A 13626-nucleotide genomic window follows, 5' to 3' on the forward strand; every position below is an offset into this window, starting at 1 on the left:
AATCATTTTATTTTTTCTTTCACAAAAGTTAAGAAAGCCAAAAAATCTATCCTAAACGCAAACTAAAAATAGCAAAAAAAATCAAAAAATTAAAAAGCTAACTCACATCCAAATAACAAATAAGAAATCTTTAAATTCATTATATCATACAAATATTGATAAATATATCAATTTATATAAATAAGAATTTGTAAGTACATTAAACTCGGAAAGTTTGATTGGGATAATTTGTAAGTACGTTAAACCCGGAAAGTTTGATTTGGGATAGGTTGTGGACAAAATAGTTATAAAAATGTAAAATATACCTTTTAATTTCAGGCAAAAAAATATCTTATCTAAATAATAATTATTTTATTTTATTTTATTTTTTATAAAAATCAAAAAATGTATTCCAAACAATATTTTTTGGACCCAAACAAGAAAAAAAAGCAAAATAAAAAAAAGATCAACCCACATTCCAAAGGATGCCTTAGGACATCCACATCAAACTAGCTAAAGTCGCTTTTTAGCTAGTTTGATGATACTGTTCATAAAAAACGGGCCTCCGTCAATTTCGCTACAATAGGTCACTAATTTACGAGTGTTACAGTAGCTCGGTATAATAAACGAGGCACTGTTCATCGCTACATTAGTGTTACCGGATGTCCATCCGGAAGTTCGACGGGTCAACGGCCATTTTTTTTGGTATTTTTTAAGATTTATTTGGTTCGTAACTCATCAATTTAATAATAATAAAAAAATAATAATAAACATAATAAGAAAATAACATTTTAATAAAGTTAAGTTAGAATAGAGAGTTTGATACAGTAGTACTAAAAAGGTGATTAGCTAAAATAGTGAAACAAAAATGTCTGGAAGCACTAAAAAGAGAGCACTAAGAGGAACACTAATGAGCTGGCTCCCTTATGATATGACGTATGTCTTGGTTGTTTTCTATTTTTTATTTTTTACATTTCCAGCTCATTAGAGCTATTAATGCTAGGTTTTTTAGAGCTCCCAATTAGCTATCTGAATAGTGAAATAATTTTTTTACCTATAATTTGACTAAAAATTTAAATAAATTGATGCGAATCCTCTAAAATAATTGTAAGGCTAGTTTCTCTGAGTTACCAGCTTGCTTGGTTATGTTTTTCCAAAAACATCTTTCAGAAAATTTTACTTTTTAATTTTTTGTATTTTTTTGTTTTTATTGATTTTTAAAAATATTTTAAGCAATTTTGTTTTCACTTTTTAGACATGCCTAATATAAATATACTTAAAAAGTAAAAAATTTGTGAAAAAAACCTTTTAAAAATTCACTAAATATAAAAAATATAAAAAAATACGAGAATTCAATATATTTTTTTGCATTTTTATGTATTTATTAAATTTTTAAAATATTTTTTCACAAATTTTTTACTTTTTAAATATATCTAAGTAAAGTGTATTTAAAAATATAAAAAAAATATTTAAAATTTTAAAAACATTCACTTAAAAAAAAAAAAACACAAAAACCAAAAAAATAATTTTTCAAAAAACTTAATCCAACAAGTCAAACCAAACTTCTACTTCTTCTTCTCTCTTTGTTTTCGTTTTTCTTCTCCTTTTCTTTTTTTTTTTGTTTTTTTTTTAAAAAAAAAAGAAAGGGGGAAGCGTTGGCTGTGTGCGACTCCAGATTAGGTTGTGATACTTCAGTACTTGAGAGAGTCTGCTGAGGTTTTCTTTTCCTTTGATCAGAAAAGAAAAGAGAGGAGGATGGCACCGGCACGCATGTTCCTCGGCGGTGGCAGTCGCATTTTACGCCTTGCCTCCCTCCCCTCTCAGCACCGCCCAGTTACTTTCCTCTCTCGGCAGGTACTCTCTCTTTAATCTATTGGTGTGCTGTGTTGTGTTTTGGTATTTTCAGGAGCGCACACCAACAGATACTAGCAAGTATTCAGAGTTTATCTTCCTCTTTTTATTTTTATTCATATATATATATATAAACTTTCCTACGTTTCATTCTAGTATACATTAACTGTGAATGCTTTTACCTTACTCGATTCAATCGATCACTTGTTCTTTATTTGATTTTATTGTTTATTTGCTGTAATAGTTGAATCTGATTCTAGGTGTGAGTTTGCGGTCAGACAACAATTCAAGAATTACTTGTTTTTCCATGGTCACATCAGCACGAAATTTTCTAGCTTTAAACTCTGTTTGGTTGTCCAGGAAACTTAGACAATGTTAAGTAGATCGCAAACTTATAACATCTTGTCTCTTGTTTATTTATTTATTGAAATTTGTCCTTGTTTTATAAAAATACTTAATTATCAAATTTTCCCTTTCATAAAGGGGATTTCCAAATAGTTGTTTCTTGCTGAAAAGATTGAAAAAATTTGGTTTTTGTCATTTGAAACATCCTGATGCTAGTAATTTAGGTTTTCAAAATTTTACTGTTTATTTATTTATTTTTCTGCAGTAGACAACAAATTGTTTTTTGTTGGAGAAACATCTGTGCAAGCAACGATGTGACATGTTGTCTAGTGCAGAAAACAAATTGGTTTTTGTCATTTGAAACATCATTGTCGCTTGCATCACCATCTGCAGACTGCAGTAGACAAAATTTTACGGAAACATCATGATATCAACTACGATTTTCTTTATGAATGCAGAGGATGGGCTAGCTGACTGGGAAAACGGAAATTGAAAACTGAGTCAGAAACAAGAGATAGGGAGAAACATTAAAATTAAGGAGATTCCTATATTGCAACTTTGTAGGAAATCAATAATATAGCAGGCATTTGAACATGTGAGGTGTGATTAAATGTAGCACTTGCCCCGACTTATGCTACATGGTCACTTAACCACATTGTAGACAACTAGATCTTGTGACATGTGCATTGTGCTTGCTTATGTCCTATTAAGCATGTCTCCATACTTGCTTATTCTTCTTCTATGTTTTTATCCCAAGGTGAATTTGTATACAGTGTTATTTAGCAACTTACAAAATGTGCAAATGTATTTGACGAATGAGTTTCGGTGTTTAGATTAGCATGGAGGCACAAAGTGTTGCAGATCAACTTAATAGTTCCGGATTTTTACGAACTCAAGGCCTTATCGGGGGGAAATGGATTGATGCATATGATGGGAAAACTTTAAAGGTCTGAAAGAAAGAATATATTTCAATCTTTCTCTCCCATTTGATGCTGATAGTTTGTGGACTTTTATTATTTTTGTGGAATATGTAATTGTAGGCTGCATTGGAAATTTAGTGTTTTACATGTATCTTAAATTTGATATTTAAATGGTTAGAAAAATTTGTTGGAGGAACTTTTCTTCCATGTGGATTATACATGAATGGGAAACTTAGTTGATATCAATCATCAAAGGAATACTGGATACATTGAAGCTTCTTTTCCCAAAATTATTGAATTTGTCTACTTTAGTTTAAATTTTTCTTAGGATGCATCTGCAAGGGACTCTTTTCCCTGCATGTGGTGGTTGGGGGAGTGGAATTTACTTGTTCCATCAGTTAAATTTTGTTTGTTTTATCTTATGTGAGGTAAATTACTTACTGAGTGAAAATTCAAGGTTGCAGTAAAATTGTTCATGTAAGTGTGCCTACAATGTGTTATTTTCTGCCCTTGTAGTTAAGAGTACTTGGAGTTATTGCGAATTAAAAAAAGGGGTACTATTCTTTCTGCTCGTCTCATTCTTGCTTCCTTGTTACACTAGTGACTAGTCATATTGCATTTTGTTTGGAAAGTCACGTAATACTGATTTTTGCTTCATTGTTTGTGTATTCTTTTTTGTTTACTTGCTGTTCATTTCTTTCACTGTTTCTACCAACTAGCCTATTCTGACAAACTGTACTCACTTGTTATGGCAGGTCCATAATCCTGCTAATGGTGAAGTTATAGCGAATGTCTCATGCATGGGTGTGAGGGAGACAAATGATGCAATTGCTTCAGCTTACGCTGCATTCAAATGTATCCATTTTTACCCCAATATCCATTGTATCCTCATGTTTTTAAGAGGAGATATTGTTATGCCTTGTTTTGATGAATGATCCCATTTAAGCTTGTGCTTATATTGCTCTTGTGCAAGAAGCACTCTCCCTCATCTTGTGGTATTCACAGTTATACCTATTGTGGTTCTTTTTCTAGAGTAGAATATTTTTGACATGAAATGTTAAAGATTGATATTAGGAATTTGGGAACCAAAATGCACTTGTTTTTGAAGCAATGATGTAGGAGTAGGATAGCACTATAGCCTAGAATAGGGCAGCCTACAGTTGTTTTTATGGTGGGTTAGGGCTAAAGAGAGCTTGTAGGTTTAGGGTCTAGAATAGTAGAAAGACAAGTTGTAGACGAGAGGGGTTTAAATTTACTAATATTATGAGATGCAGCATACCAAACATTGCATAAGGTTATTATCACTAATATTAGTTTGACAAGTTTATACTTATAGTTACTTTTAGCACATTGATGCCTGAATATGAAACATTTGGCATTGGTAATTGTATTTTAATTTGTGAATTGTTATATGTTTAAATTTAAAAGATCATATTATTAGTACTAATAAGTGATGACATTTGTTTGTGTAGCTTGGAGCAAACTTACTGCTGCTGAAAGGAGCAAATGCCTACGGAAATGGTACAAGATAACTGAGGTCCTATGATATTTTATAATGATGCTACTTGCATAAAATTTTAAATGATCTGCTAAAAATATGTGCTTCATAAAAAAATGTTATAGCTTGAGGTTGACTGTCCTTCCCTACATGAATAACCAAAATATTGAGGATGGGACAATTCTCATGGTGTTCATGAGCAGCTAGGGTTCAACTTGTTATTGGGTATAGTTGGTTAGAGAGGAAGTTTGATTTGGATATATTTTCTTTTTTAGATTTTTTGGATGATGTTATTGGTTAGGAGTTGGTTATTTTCCCAATTGGGGTTTTCTGTATTCTTTGCATTATCTTGATGCTTTCTTAATAAAGTTTGCTAATTTATTTATCAAAAAAAAGAAAAGAAAAAAAGAGCTGATTACAAGCTATAAAATAGATGTTGTTTAGTAAGAAGTCAAGCCCGAACACACTTGTCTGGGCTTGTGAACATGGGCCTATAATGGTTATCTTGTAAATTTTTTTTTTCCCCAATTTTTTGTGGTTTATGATTAAAATCACCTTCAAATTTGACTCTGGAATGTATAAAACACAAGAATTATATAAAGATATACGTTGATGCACATTGTGTAGGCTTCTTCTGACATAATTCTTTGAAATCATCTACACACCATGAAATCATCTACACGGAAATGGTACAAGATAACTGAGGTCCTGTGATATTTTATAATGATGCTACTTGCATAAAATTTTAAATGATCTGCTAAAAACATGTGCTTGATAAAAAAATGTTATAGCTTGAGGTTGATTGTCCTTCCTACATGAATAACCAAAATATTGAGGATGGGACAATTCTCATGGTGTTCATGAGCAGCTAGGGTTCAACTTGTTATTGGGATTGTTCATTTAATAAATGAGCTGATTACAAGCTATAAAATAAATGTTGCTTAGTAAGAAGTCAAGCCCGAACACACTTGTCTAGTCTTATGAACATGGGCCTATAATGGTTATCTTGTAATTTTTTTTCTTTTTTCTGATTTTTGGTGGTTTATGATTAAAATCACCTTCAAATTTGATTTTTGAATGTGATAAAACATAAGAATTATATAGATATACGTTGATGCACATTTTGTAGGCTTCCATTGACATAATTCTTTGAAATCATCTAATCTACACACCATGAACTTTTGTCCTCTTGTCTTTTATTACACTACGCGGTAGAACAAGTGACCTGTTTACAAAAGTCTTTTAATATGCCTTAGTCAAGCTTAGCTGAGCTTGGCTCATGGACTCGTTAAACAATCATGAGCCGACTTTGAATAGGTCTGGTTGGTCTAGTCATGAACATGAGCCACACATTCTTAGAGTGACTGAGTGAAGCCTTAAAACATTAGAGATAGGCACTTTTGCAGCCTTACTCATGGTAAAGTTTAGTGCTTGACACTGGTTGGCTATGTTGCATGGATGCTTCTAAATGAGTTAATGTTTGACTGTTTTGATACTTTCTCCTTTACCATAGAATAAGCTCCACATAAAGTACAGACTGTTCATTGTTTCTATATAACTTCAGAGCTCGTGAAAGTAAGAAAGCACTTTAGTCCAAACATTGTGTTATATGTACTTATTACACTTGTTTTAGGTTAGAAATATGTATTTCACCATCATTGAAAAAGAAAAGAGAAATACGTGCACGTATTTCATATAATTTTCTTCCGGTGCTTATTTGATCCTGTCTCTATTTGTTACTTCAAATATTTATACCTGCAAAGATCTTTATGATGTTTCTTTGCACATGTATTACCAGGTATGACTTAATAGTTGCACATAAAGAAGAGCTTGGCCAACTTATAACATTAGAACAAGGAAAACCTCTAAAAGAAGCTATTGGTGAGGTATTGGATTCACAATTTTTCTTTAGGAATCTACGCATTAGTGTTTGGACTGCATCCTTCATGAAGTATTTGTAACATGTTCACACAATTTACAGGTTAGCTACAGTGCCAGTTTTATTGAATTCTTTGCAGAGGAGGCTAAACGTGTGTACGGTGATATAATCCCAGCCACACTATCTGATCGTCGGTTGTTTGTTTTAAAGCAGGTGAACTTTGCCCAGTCCCTTATGTTTTACATTTCATTCACATGCTCGAGGTATCACTAGTTTTTTTTTTTTTAAAGGTTATATTAATGAAAGAGGTACTTGAGTCAAAATGTTAGGCTAAGAAACAATATATTAATAAAAAAAATATAGTTGAGATGAAGATGCTAAAATACATGTGTTGTACGGATAAGAAATGTAGAATTTGAATTGATTTGTGAAATGTTAGGAGACTGGCACTCTTTTTAAGATTTCGAGCAAATTTTTGGCTATTTTGTATAGTTGGTTCTTGGATGGTATAGACTGGTCCTTGAATCAATTTTTGGACTTTGTAGAGTATTTTAAGAAATTTTGGTTGCATAGTTTCTTTCAGTTGGTTCTTTAATTTTATTGAGGACATAGCTGTTAACAGAGTGGAATGGTGGAAAAAATTTATGTAGCCGATTCCAATTGATCGGAACACAAGGTTTGGTTTGGTATATTAATAAAAGAAGCACTGATGGGCTGCGATTTGCATACAAAATAAAAACAAAGACCTATACCAACTATACATCACAAAAATATTTGAAGGTGCTATGATCCCACATCGGTTAACATAGGCCTTGCTTGGCTATGTGCATATAAGCCTCTTGGATACCCTTCACTTGCAAGCCGATTTTCAAGGGTGAGTTCTACCCAAGGGGTTCGTATCATTTGGTATCAGATGTGGGATAATAGATGCATCTCATGCGGAACAACTGGTCTATGCCAAACCTCTCAGTAATTATAAGGAAGACTGTTTTTGTTGTTTTTGTTCTGTTTCCGTGCTCAACAAAGTCACCTTCTGGCTCAATGGTGCAGCTCTTGATTCTTCATGATTTTAGCTTTGAATGGGCCAATCAATTTCATTCTGATTTTTTTTTTCTATTAAAAGAAATATTTCTTTTTTGCAGCCTGTAGGTGTTGTTGGTACAATTACCCCCTGGAATTTTCCCCTGGCAATGATTACTCGAAAGGTGGGCTAATTCTGATTTCTTAAGTTAATGACTATCCAGTGGTGCATTACTTGAGTAGGTTTTTGTGTGTTAACAACCTGTTTGATGCATGACTATTGTGTCCAAAATGACCTTCTCATTCAACATTTTAACAGGTTGGTCCTGCCCTTGCTTGTGGCTGTACTGTTGTTATAAAACCCTCTGAACTTACACCCTTGACTGCTCTTGCTGCAGCTGAGCTCTCCCTTCAAGCTGGAATACCACCGGTAATCTTTTATATACATATGTATTTTCGTATATGCATGTATTGGCAGGCATCATGAAAGTTCCATTGTTCATCTAAGTTCATTGCTGGAACTGTGTATCCATTAAATGAGAGAAAGGGATTTGGTTTAGGACTGAACTTTTTTTTTGTAAATTTTATTTTATATAAAGTTTATTTTTATTTAACTTTAACACTATCTCTTATGCATTTAAAACTGTAAAATTAAATATATTTAATATTGTCATATGTAGGACTGACATCTCCTTTAATTGTGTACGCTGTTACTGGAGTAGATTCCTTTATCATTACCACTATAAATGAACTGAGTAATGAGACTGACTATCTTCCTCTTGGGATTCTTTGTCGTGATCTGTGTTTAGTTGTTCCTTTTCCTTAGCTACAAACTTGACAGCAAATTCAAGGGATTAGCCAATATGTAAGCAAGGGGGCTTTGGTTACTGTAGATTCTACAGTAACTGGCCTCCCACTTCTATGTGCTTTATTGAGAATGAATGGGACCCATAAAAAGCTAGTAGAAGATAGAGGAAATCAAGATGGATGGGATCCACTTATAACGTTTTTCTGTTTCCTCAAATTCCTGCACATTGTGTGGGATACATTGTTAGTAAAGTATATATGCTGGTTTGCCAGATGGTGTCCATCATATTATTTGCTAGCACAAGTAATCTTAATAATTCCAAAAGCAACACTAAGATACAGCTTACAGGTGCATCCATATTGAGCGTAGAAGCAAATCATGGGGTGAATTTCTTATTGTATCCCAAAATAGGGCCAGCTATGGTACTTGCTTTGTGTCATGACCTATTGATGTCAGCAAAATAGTATATAATATATAATAAGGGAAGGCAACATACAGGAAGAGTTGGAAGATTATGAGGCGGTGGTGCACCTCCTTGTTGATGTTATTATATGTGTCTGGAAGAATACTGATGTTGCAGTTGTTTGCACTTTTGTTTTGTTAAATCATCTTAAATATTTTTGTTGTTTCTTTTGTCTCTAATGATTGATATTTTTTATTAATTAATTATTGTTATTTTAAATTTAAATTTAGGGTGCTGTGAATGTAGTCATGGGGAATGCTTCTGAAATTGGGGATGCTTTGATTGCAAGTCCACAGGTTTTCTCTTTTTTTTTTTGACATCATGGTGCATTTTTTTTTTTGTGGGATTATTTGGATGAACAAATCACAGAACTGTGGTTCCTTATTTTATTTTAAACTTTGTTTAGGTAAGGAAGATCACATTCACTGGTTCAACAGCTGTTGGAAAGAAATTGATGGCAGGTGCTGCTGGGACTGTTAAAAAGGTATGCACAGGCAACTAATTGACTACTGCACTATGGATTGAAAGGTAAGGCTTTATGTTTTATCATACACTAATTATGTTCAATATTGATTTCTCTAGGTATCTCTGGAACTTGGTGGCAATGCACCTTGCATAATCTTTGATGACGCAGACCTGGATGTGGCAATTAAAGGAACCGTAAGTCAGGATCTGTCTAAAGCCAAGTTTGGCATGTCTTGAAAAAGATAAAAAGTCAAAAAGTCACTATCTTATTTAAGTCACATCATCTTATTTAAGTCACATCACTTCTCTTACACATCACTTCAAACCCAACCCAAACCCAATTCATATTTCATGAAAAGTCAAAAAGTGCACTTATTTAGATCATTCCAAACAATCCCTAAATATATTGATTATTATGGTATTGTTTTAAATAATTACCGACTTCCATGTATGATTGGATTGAATGTATAGGAACTGTAAAAATTTATGTATTATTGATTGATTGAATATTGATATCAATTACAATGATTCATGATTCCTATATATAGAAGAGGGTGAGTGTGTAGTAGGTAAGGAGTAGGTGAAGTGGAGGTGGTAATGGTGTAGTGGGTTAGGTTTAGTGGAGTAGGTGAGGTGGTAGTGGTGTAGTGGGTTAGGTTTAGTGGAGTAGGTTTAAGTGGGTGAAGTAGGTGGAGAGTAGGTGGATTTTAACAGCCCCCCGCAAACTCAAGGGGGATAGGAACTAACCAACTTGAGTTTGGAGAGAGTAACAAAACAAGAAAATACATAAAAATAAAAGAGGATAAGAGACATTGTATGGTCGTGTCAGACCATTGGTGAAGACACTGGATGGTGGTGTCATAATGTTGTAGAGGACAATGTATGGGGGTGTCATAACCATGTAGAGGACACTGTATGGTGGTGTCATAACGGTGTAGAGGACACTGGATGGCGGTGTCAGACCGATGTAGAAGACAGTTTATGGGGTCATGTCGGACCGTTGTAGCAGACACTGTGTGGTCGTGTCAGACCGATGTAGAAGACAGTTTATGGGGTCATGTCGGACCGATGTAGAAGACAGTTTACGGGGTCATGTCGGACCGTTGTAACAGACACTGTTGTGACAGTTTACGGAGTCTTGCTGGACCCTTGTAGAAACTAACCGGAATCAATGTCGGGACAGTTTACAGAGTCTTGTCGGACCCTTTGAAGGAGCGAACCGGAATCAATGTCGGGACAGTTTACTGAGTCTTGTCGGACCCTTGAAGGAGCTAACCGGAATCAATGTCGGGACAGTTTACAGAGTCTTGTCGGACCCCTAAAAAGTCGCACCCTCAAAAGGTGTGCCCAATCTTTCAAAAGATGTGCCATCAAAAGGCGTGCCCAATCCATAAAAAGACGTGCCATCAAAATGCGTGCCCAATCCATAAAAAGACGTGCCATCAAAAGGCGAGCCCAAGTCATAAAAAGATGTGCCGGACATGATGGCGAGGCACGTGAGTGCCTTGGCTGGCGCGCCCGTTTGTCGTCTGGCGTCAAGTGGCGCGCGATACGCGTGGCTGCCCCGTCTATTTAACCAAGGTTGATGCTGAGGCTGAGGCAGACAAAAAACTTCTGAAAATCCTCTGAAAAAAACTCTTCCTTTACTGAGAGAGAAACTCTGTAATACTCTGTAACAAACCCGTCTCTGAAACACTCAGCAACATGGCCTCTTCTTCCCGTCCAGCTACCCAGAACATGGCCTCCTCTTCCCGTGGTCTGCTCACGCTCTTTCCAGAATTGAACGAGTCCACAAGAGAAATAATTGGTGCGGTGGCCAGTGAACCTCAACCAAACACCTCTGGTTTTGCTCCGTTGAACTTTCCGATGCGGTCGGTGGAGCAAAAAATGGCGGTGCAAACTGATATTGAGGCCAATCAGTATACTCTGAAGTCATGTGTGGAAACCATGACTGCGGTCACAAACCTGTCGCACCGGCTGCAGAGCAGGACAAATGAGGTGCAACAGTTAAACGCCCAACTGGCTCTGCTCCAACGCATGTATAAGGATGCGCGAGCAGAGATAAGTGTGCTAAAGGCGGAAAACAAGGAGCTGAAGCGGAAGGCCACCGTGATGTTCCGATTTGGAGGTCCACCATATGCTGTAGTGGAGGAGCAGGGAGGAGGCAACTTGCTTGGTGGTCTAGGAAGCACAGAGGCAACACCGGCAAGGACCACCCAGGACGGAGGCAAGAAGAAAAGACCGGCGGCTGAGTAGAGAAGAAAAATCCCACTGTGGGTGTGGTAGTTTTGTTTTTGTTTGTGTGGGTTTTTTTTTTTTTTTTTTTTTGGATGTAAAAGTGTGATCGGGGTTGATCTCCTGATATGAATAAAATGACAAGGTTGTGGAATGTTGTTGGTGTTATTTTGTGGTGTTGTTTTGTTTAATAAGAAAAATAAAATAAAAGAAAATAATGGATAAAGAAAATAGAGAAAAATATTTGTGGATGGGTGATAAGAAAAACAGCAGTGTGATTTTTTTTTTTTTTTTTTGGTGGAATATAAAATAAATAATAATAAGAGAATGGAAAACGGGTGATGCTTACTAACAAGGGATAGGGAAAATATATTATAATAAAATATATATATATATATATATTAAAATAAAAGAAAAGGGTGAAAGAACGTGGATGAAATAAATTAAGAGAAAGGAGAGATATGATTAAAGTGGGTTTGAAAGTGGGAAAAGATGAGAGAGAGGGAGATAGAGTGGGTGCATGATGATGATGTTGGGTCCATGGAGAGAGAGAGAGAGGGATGTCCAAGAAGCTTGTGCTTTTGACAGTTACACATTACCCAAGCTGTATGTGAAGATGCATGTTACTGTCTTACACTTCTGCAGGCTTGGTATTCTTTGTGGGGCACTTGCAACACGTGACATTGAAAATTGTATTCGAAAATGATGACATCTCCAACATGAAACGTCTTGGAAGCAGCCCAGGCCTTGTAATCAATATTCCCAATGATGGTTCAACCAGCGGAGTCCCCAACCTTGTACACTGCTGCCATTGAAACCTTCAAGCCAGCAAACATGGCTACCAACAACAGCGCCACAGCTCTACACCCCACACCCAAATCCATGGCTAAGAGAGAGAGAGCAAATCGGGAAAAAAACAGCAGTGACGAGCAGAAAAGCAGCGCCAGAAACGCCAATGACGACGACGAGTAAGAGTACAACCACGGATATGTGAGAGGCGAGGTGAACGGCGATAGAGGCTAGACGATGATGCGGGTGCCGCCGCCGACATAGCGGAGGAGGGGTGTAAGAAAATGTTGAAGAAGTCAAGGTATGTGTAGAAAATAAGCGGAATAGGTTGAGGTCCGGCGGGCGGCCAAGGCGAGGTTGCCGCCCGCCGGTGAAGCGAGAAATACTAAGGTCTTAACCTTGCTCTGATACCATGTAAAAATTTATGTATTATTGATTGATTGAATATTGATATCAATTACAATGATTCATGATTCCTATATATAGAAGAGGGTGAGTGTGTAGTAGGTAAGGAGTAGGTGAAGTGGAGGTGGTAATGGTGTAGTGGGTTAGGTTTAGTGGAGTAGGTGAGGTGGTAGTGGTGTAGTGGGTTAGGTTTAGTGGAGTAGGTTTAAGTGGGTGAAGTAGGTGGAGAGTAGGTGGATTTTAACAGCCCCCCGTTTTTTTTTTTTTTTTTTTAAATCATGAATAAAATCAATTTGGCTTTACTATGGGAGATAAGCATGGAAGCTATTCTTGTCTCTACACTTCTTTGGTAAAATGTGCCCTTTGTGTCTTTGAAAAACAGAAAAAGAAATACAAGTAGGAATAGTAGAAAAGATAACTAGGCCCTCTTCATGGTTGAAACCTCCGTTTGCGAGGAGATCGGCACATTTGTTTCCTTCCTGGTGATGTGAATCTTGATGATTTTGATGTAATTATCCTATCACGGTTCTATACATTGTTGGGAATTTGGAAGATATTTTATATTGATTGGGCCTCTCCCTTCGGGGAACGATGTGGGTCGTTGGTTACCTATAGTATTTGGGATGACACGCACACATGGTTGTGTGGGCTTGGAGATACTGTAGCATGATGTGATTTTGCAACCTATTGTGGTATTTGTGTCTAGTGGGCCTTGGCAAGGAAAGAGGGAGAGCATATCATTGCGTAGGGTAATGTAATGAGTATGACATCGGAAATGTGCAAGGGATCCTTAATGGGTATATATGCGGGACCAATGAACCCGGTTGATATCCGAAGTTAGTCATTTTGGGTGAGGATCTGGGTGGTTTACTCTTTTAGTTTTATGCCGTTTTTATTATGCAGGAATCCATTCATGGCTATGGTTTTGGTGTGGCATTTCTCAATATGAGTTCCTTCTTGTTGGTGTTG

The 13626-nt window shown here is 36.0% G+C and overlaps 1 protein-coding gene across 6 annotated transcripts in view; it reads left to right on the top strand.

Annotated features, from left to right (window-relative positions):
• Nucleotides 1-1520: 1520 nt before the first annotated feature.
• The window catches only part of ALDH5F1 (aldehyde dehydrogenase 5F1), a 48171-nt gene continuing 36065 nt past the window's right edge, over nt 1521-13626 (top strand). Inside the window, exons 1-12 of one of the 6 annotated variants that reach the window (XM_082884572.1) lie at nt 1680-1833; nt 2634-2932; nt 3009-3122; nt 3851-3950; nt 4568-4616; nt 6392-6479; nt 6575-6685; nt 7615-7677; nt 7812-7922; nt 8994-9059; nt 9170-9247; nt 9346-9423. In XM_082884572.1, coding sequence (XP_082740698.1) covers nt 2855-2932; nt 3009-3122; nt 3851-3950; nt 4568-4616; nt 6392-6479; nt 6575-6685; nt 7615-7677; nt 7812-7922; nt 8994-9059; nt 9170-9247; nt 9346-9423 — 936 coding nt within the window. In that variant the 5' untranslated portion in view covers nt 1680-1833; nt 2634-2854. Of the gene's footprint in view, nt 1834-2633; nt 2933-3008; nt 3123-3850; nt 3951-4567; nt 4617-6391; nt 6480-6574; nt 6686-7614; nt 7678-7811; nt 7923-8993; nt 9060-9169; nt 9248-9345; nt 9424-13626 lie in introns of all 6 variants that reach the window. The other 5 variants (XM_082884574.1, XM_028268213.2, XM_028268223.2 and 2 more) reach the window with 5 other exon arrangements.

This window comes from Camellia sinensis, chromosome 8 (assembly GCF_055761805.1).
Source record: "Camellia sinensis isolate YWXY chromosome 8, ASM5576180v1, whole genome shotgun sequence".
NCBI lineage: Eukaryota > Viridiplantae > Streptophyta > Magnoliopsida > Ericales > Theaceae > Camellia > Camellia sinensis.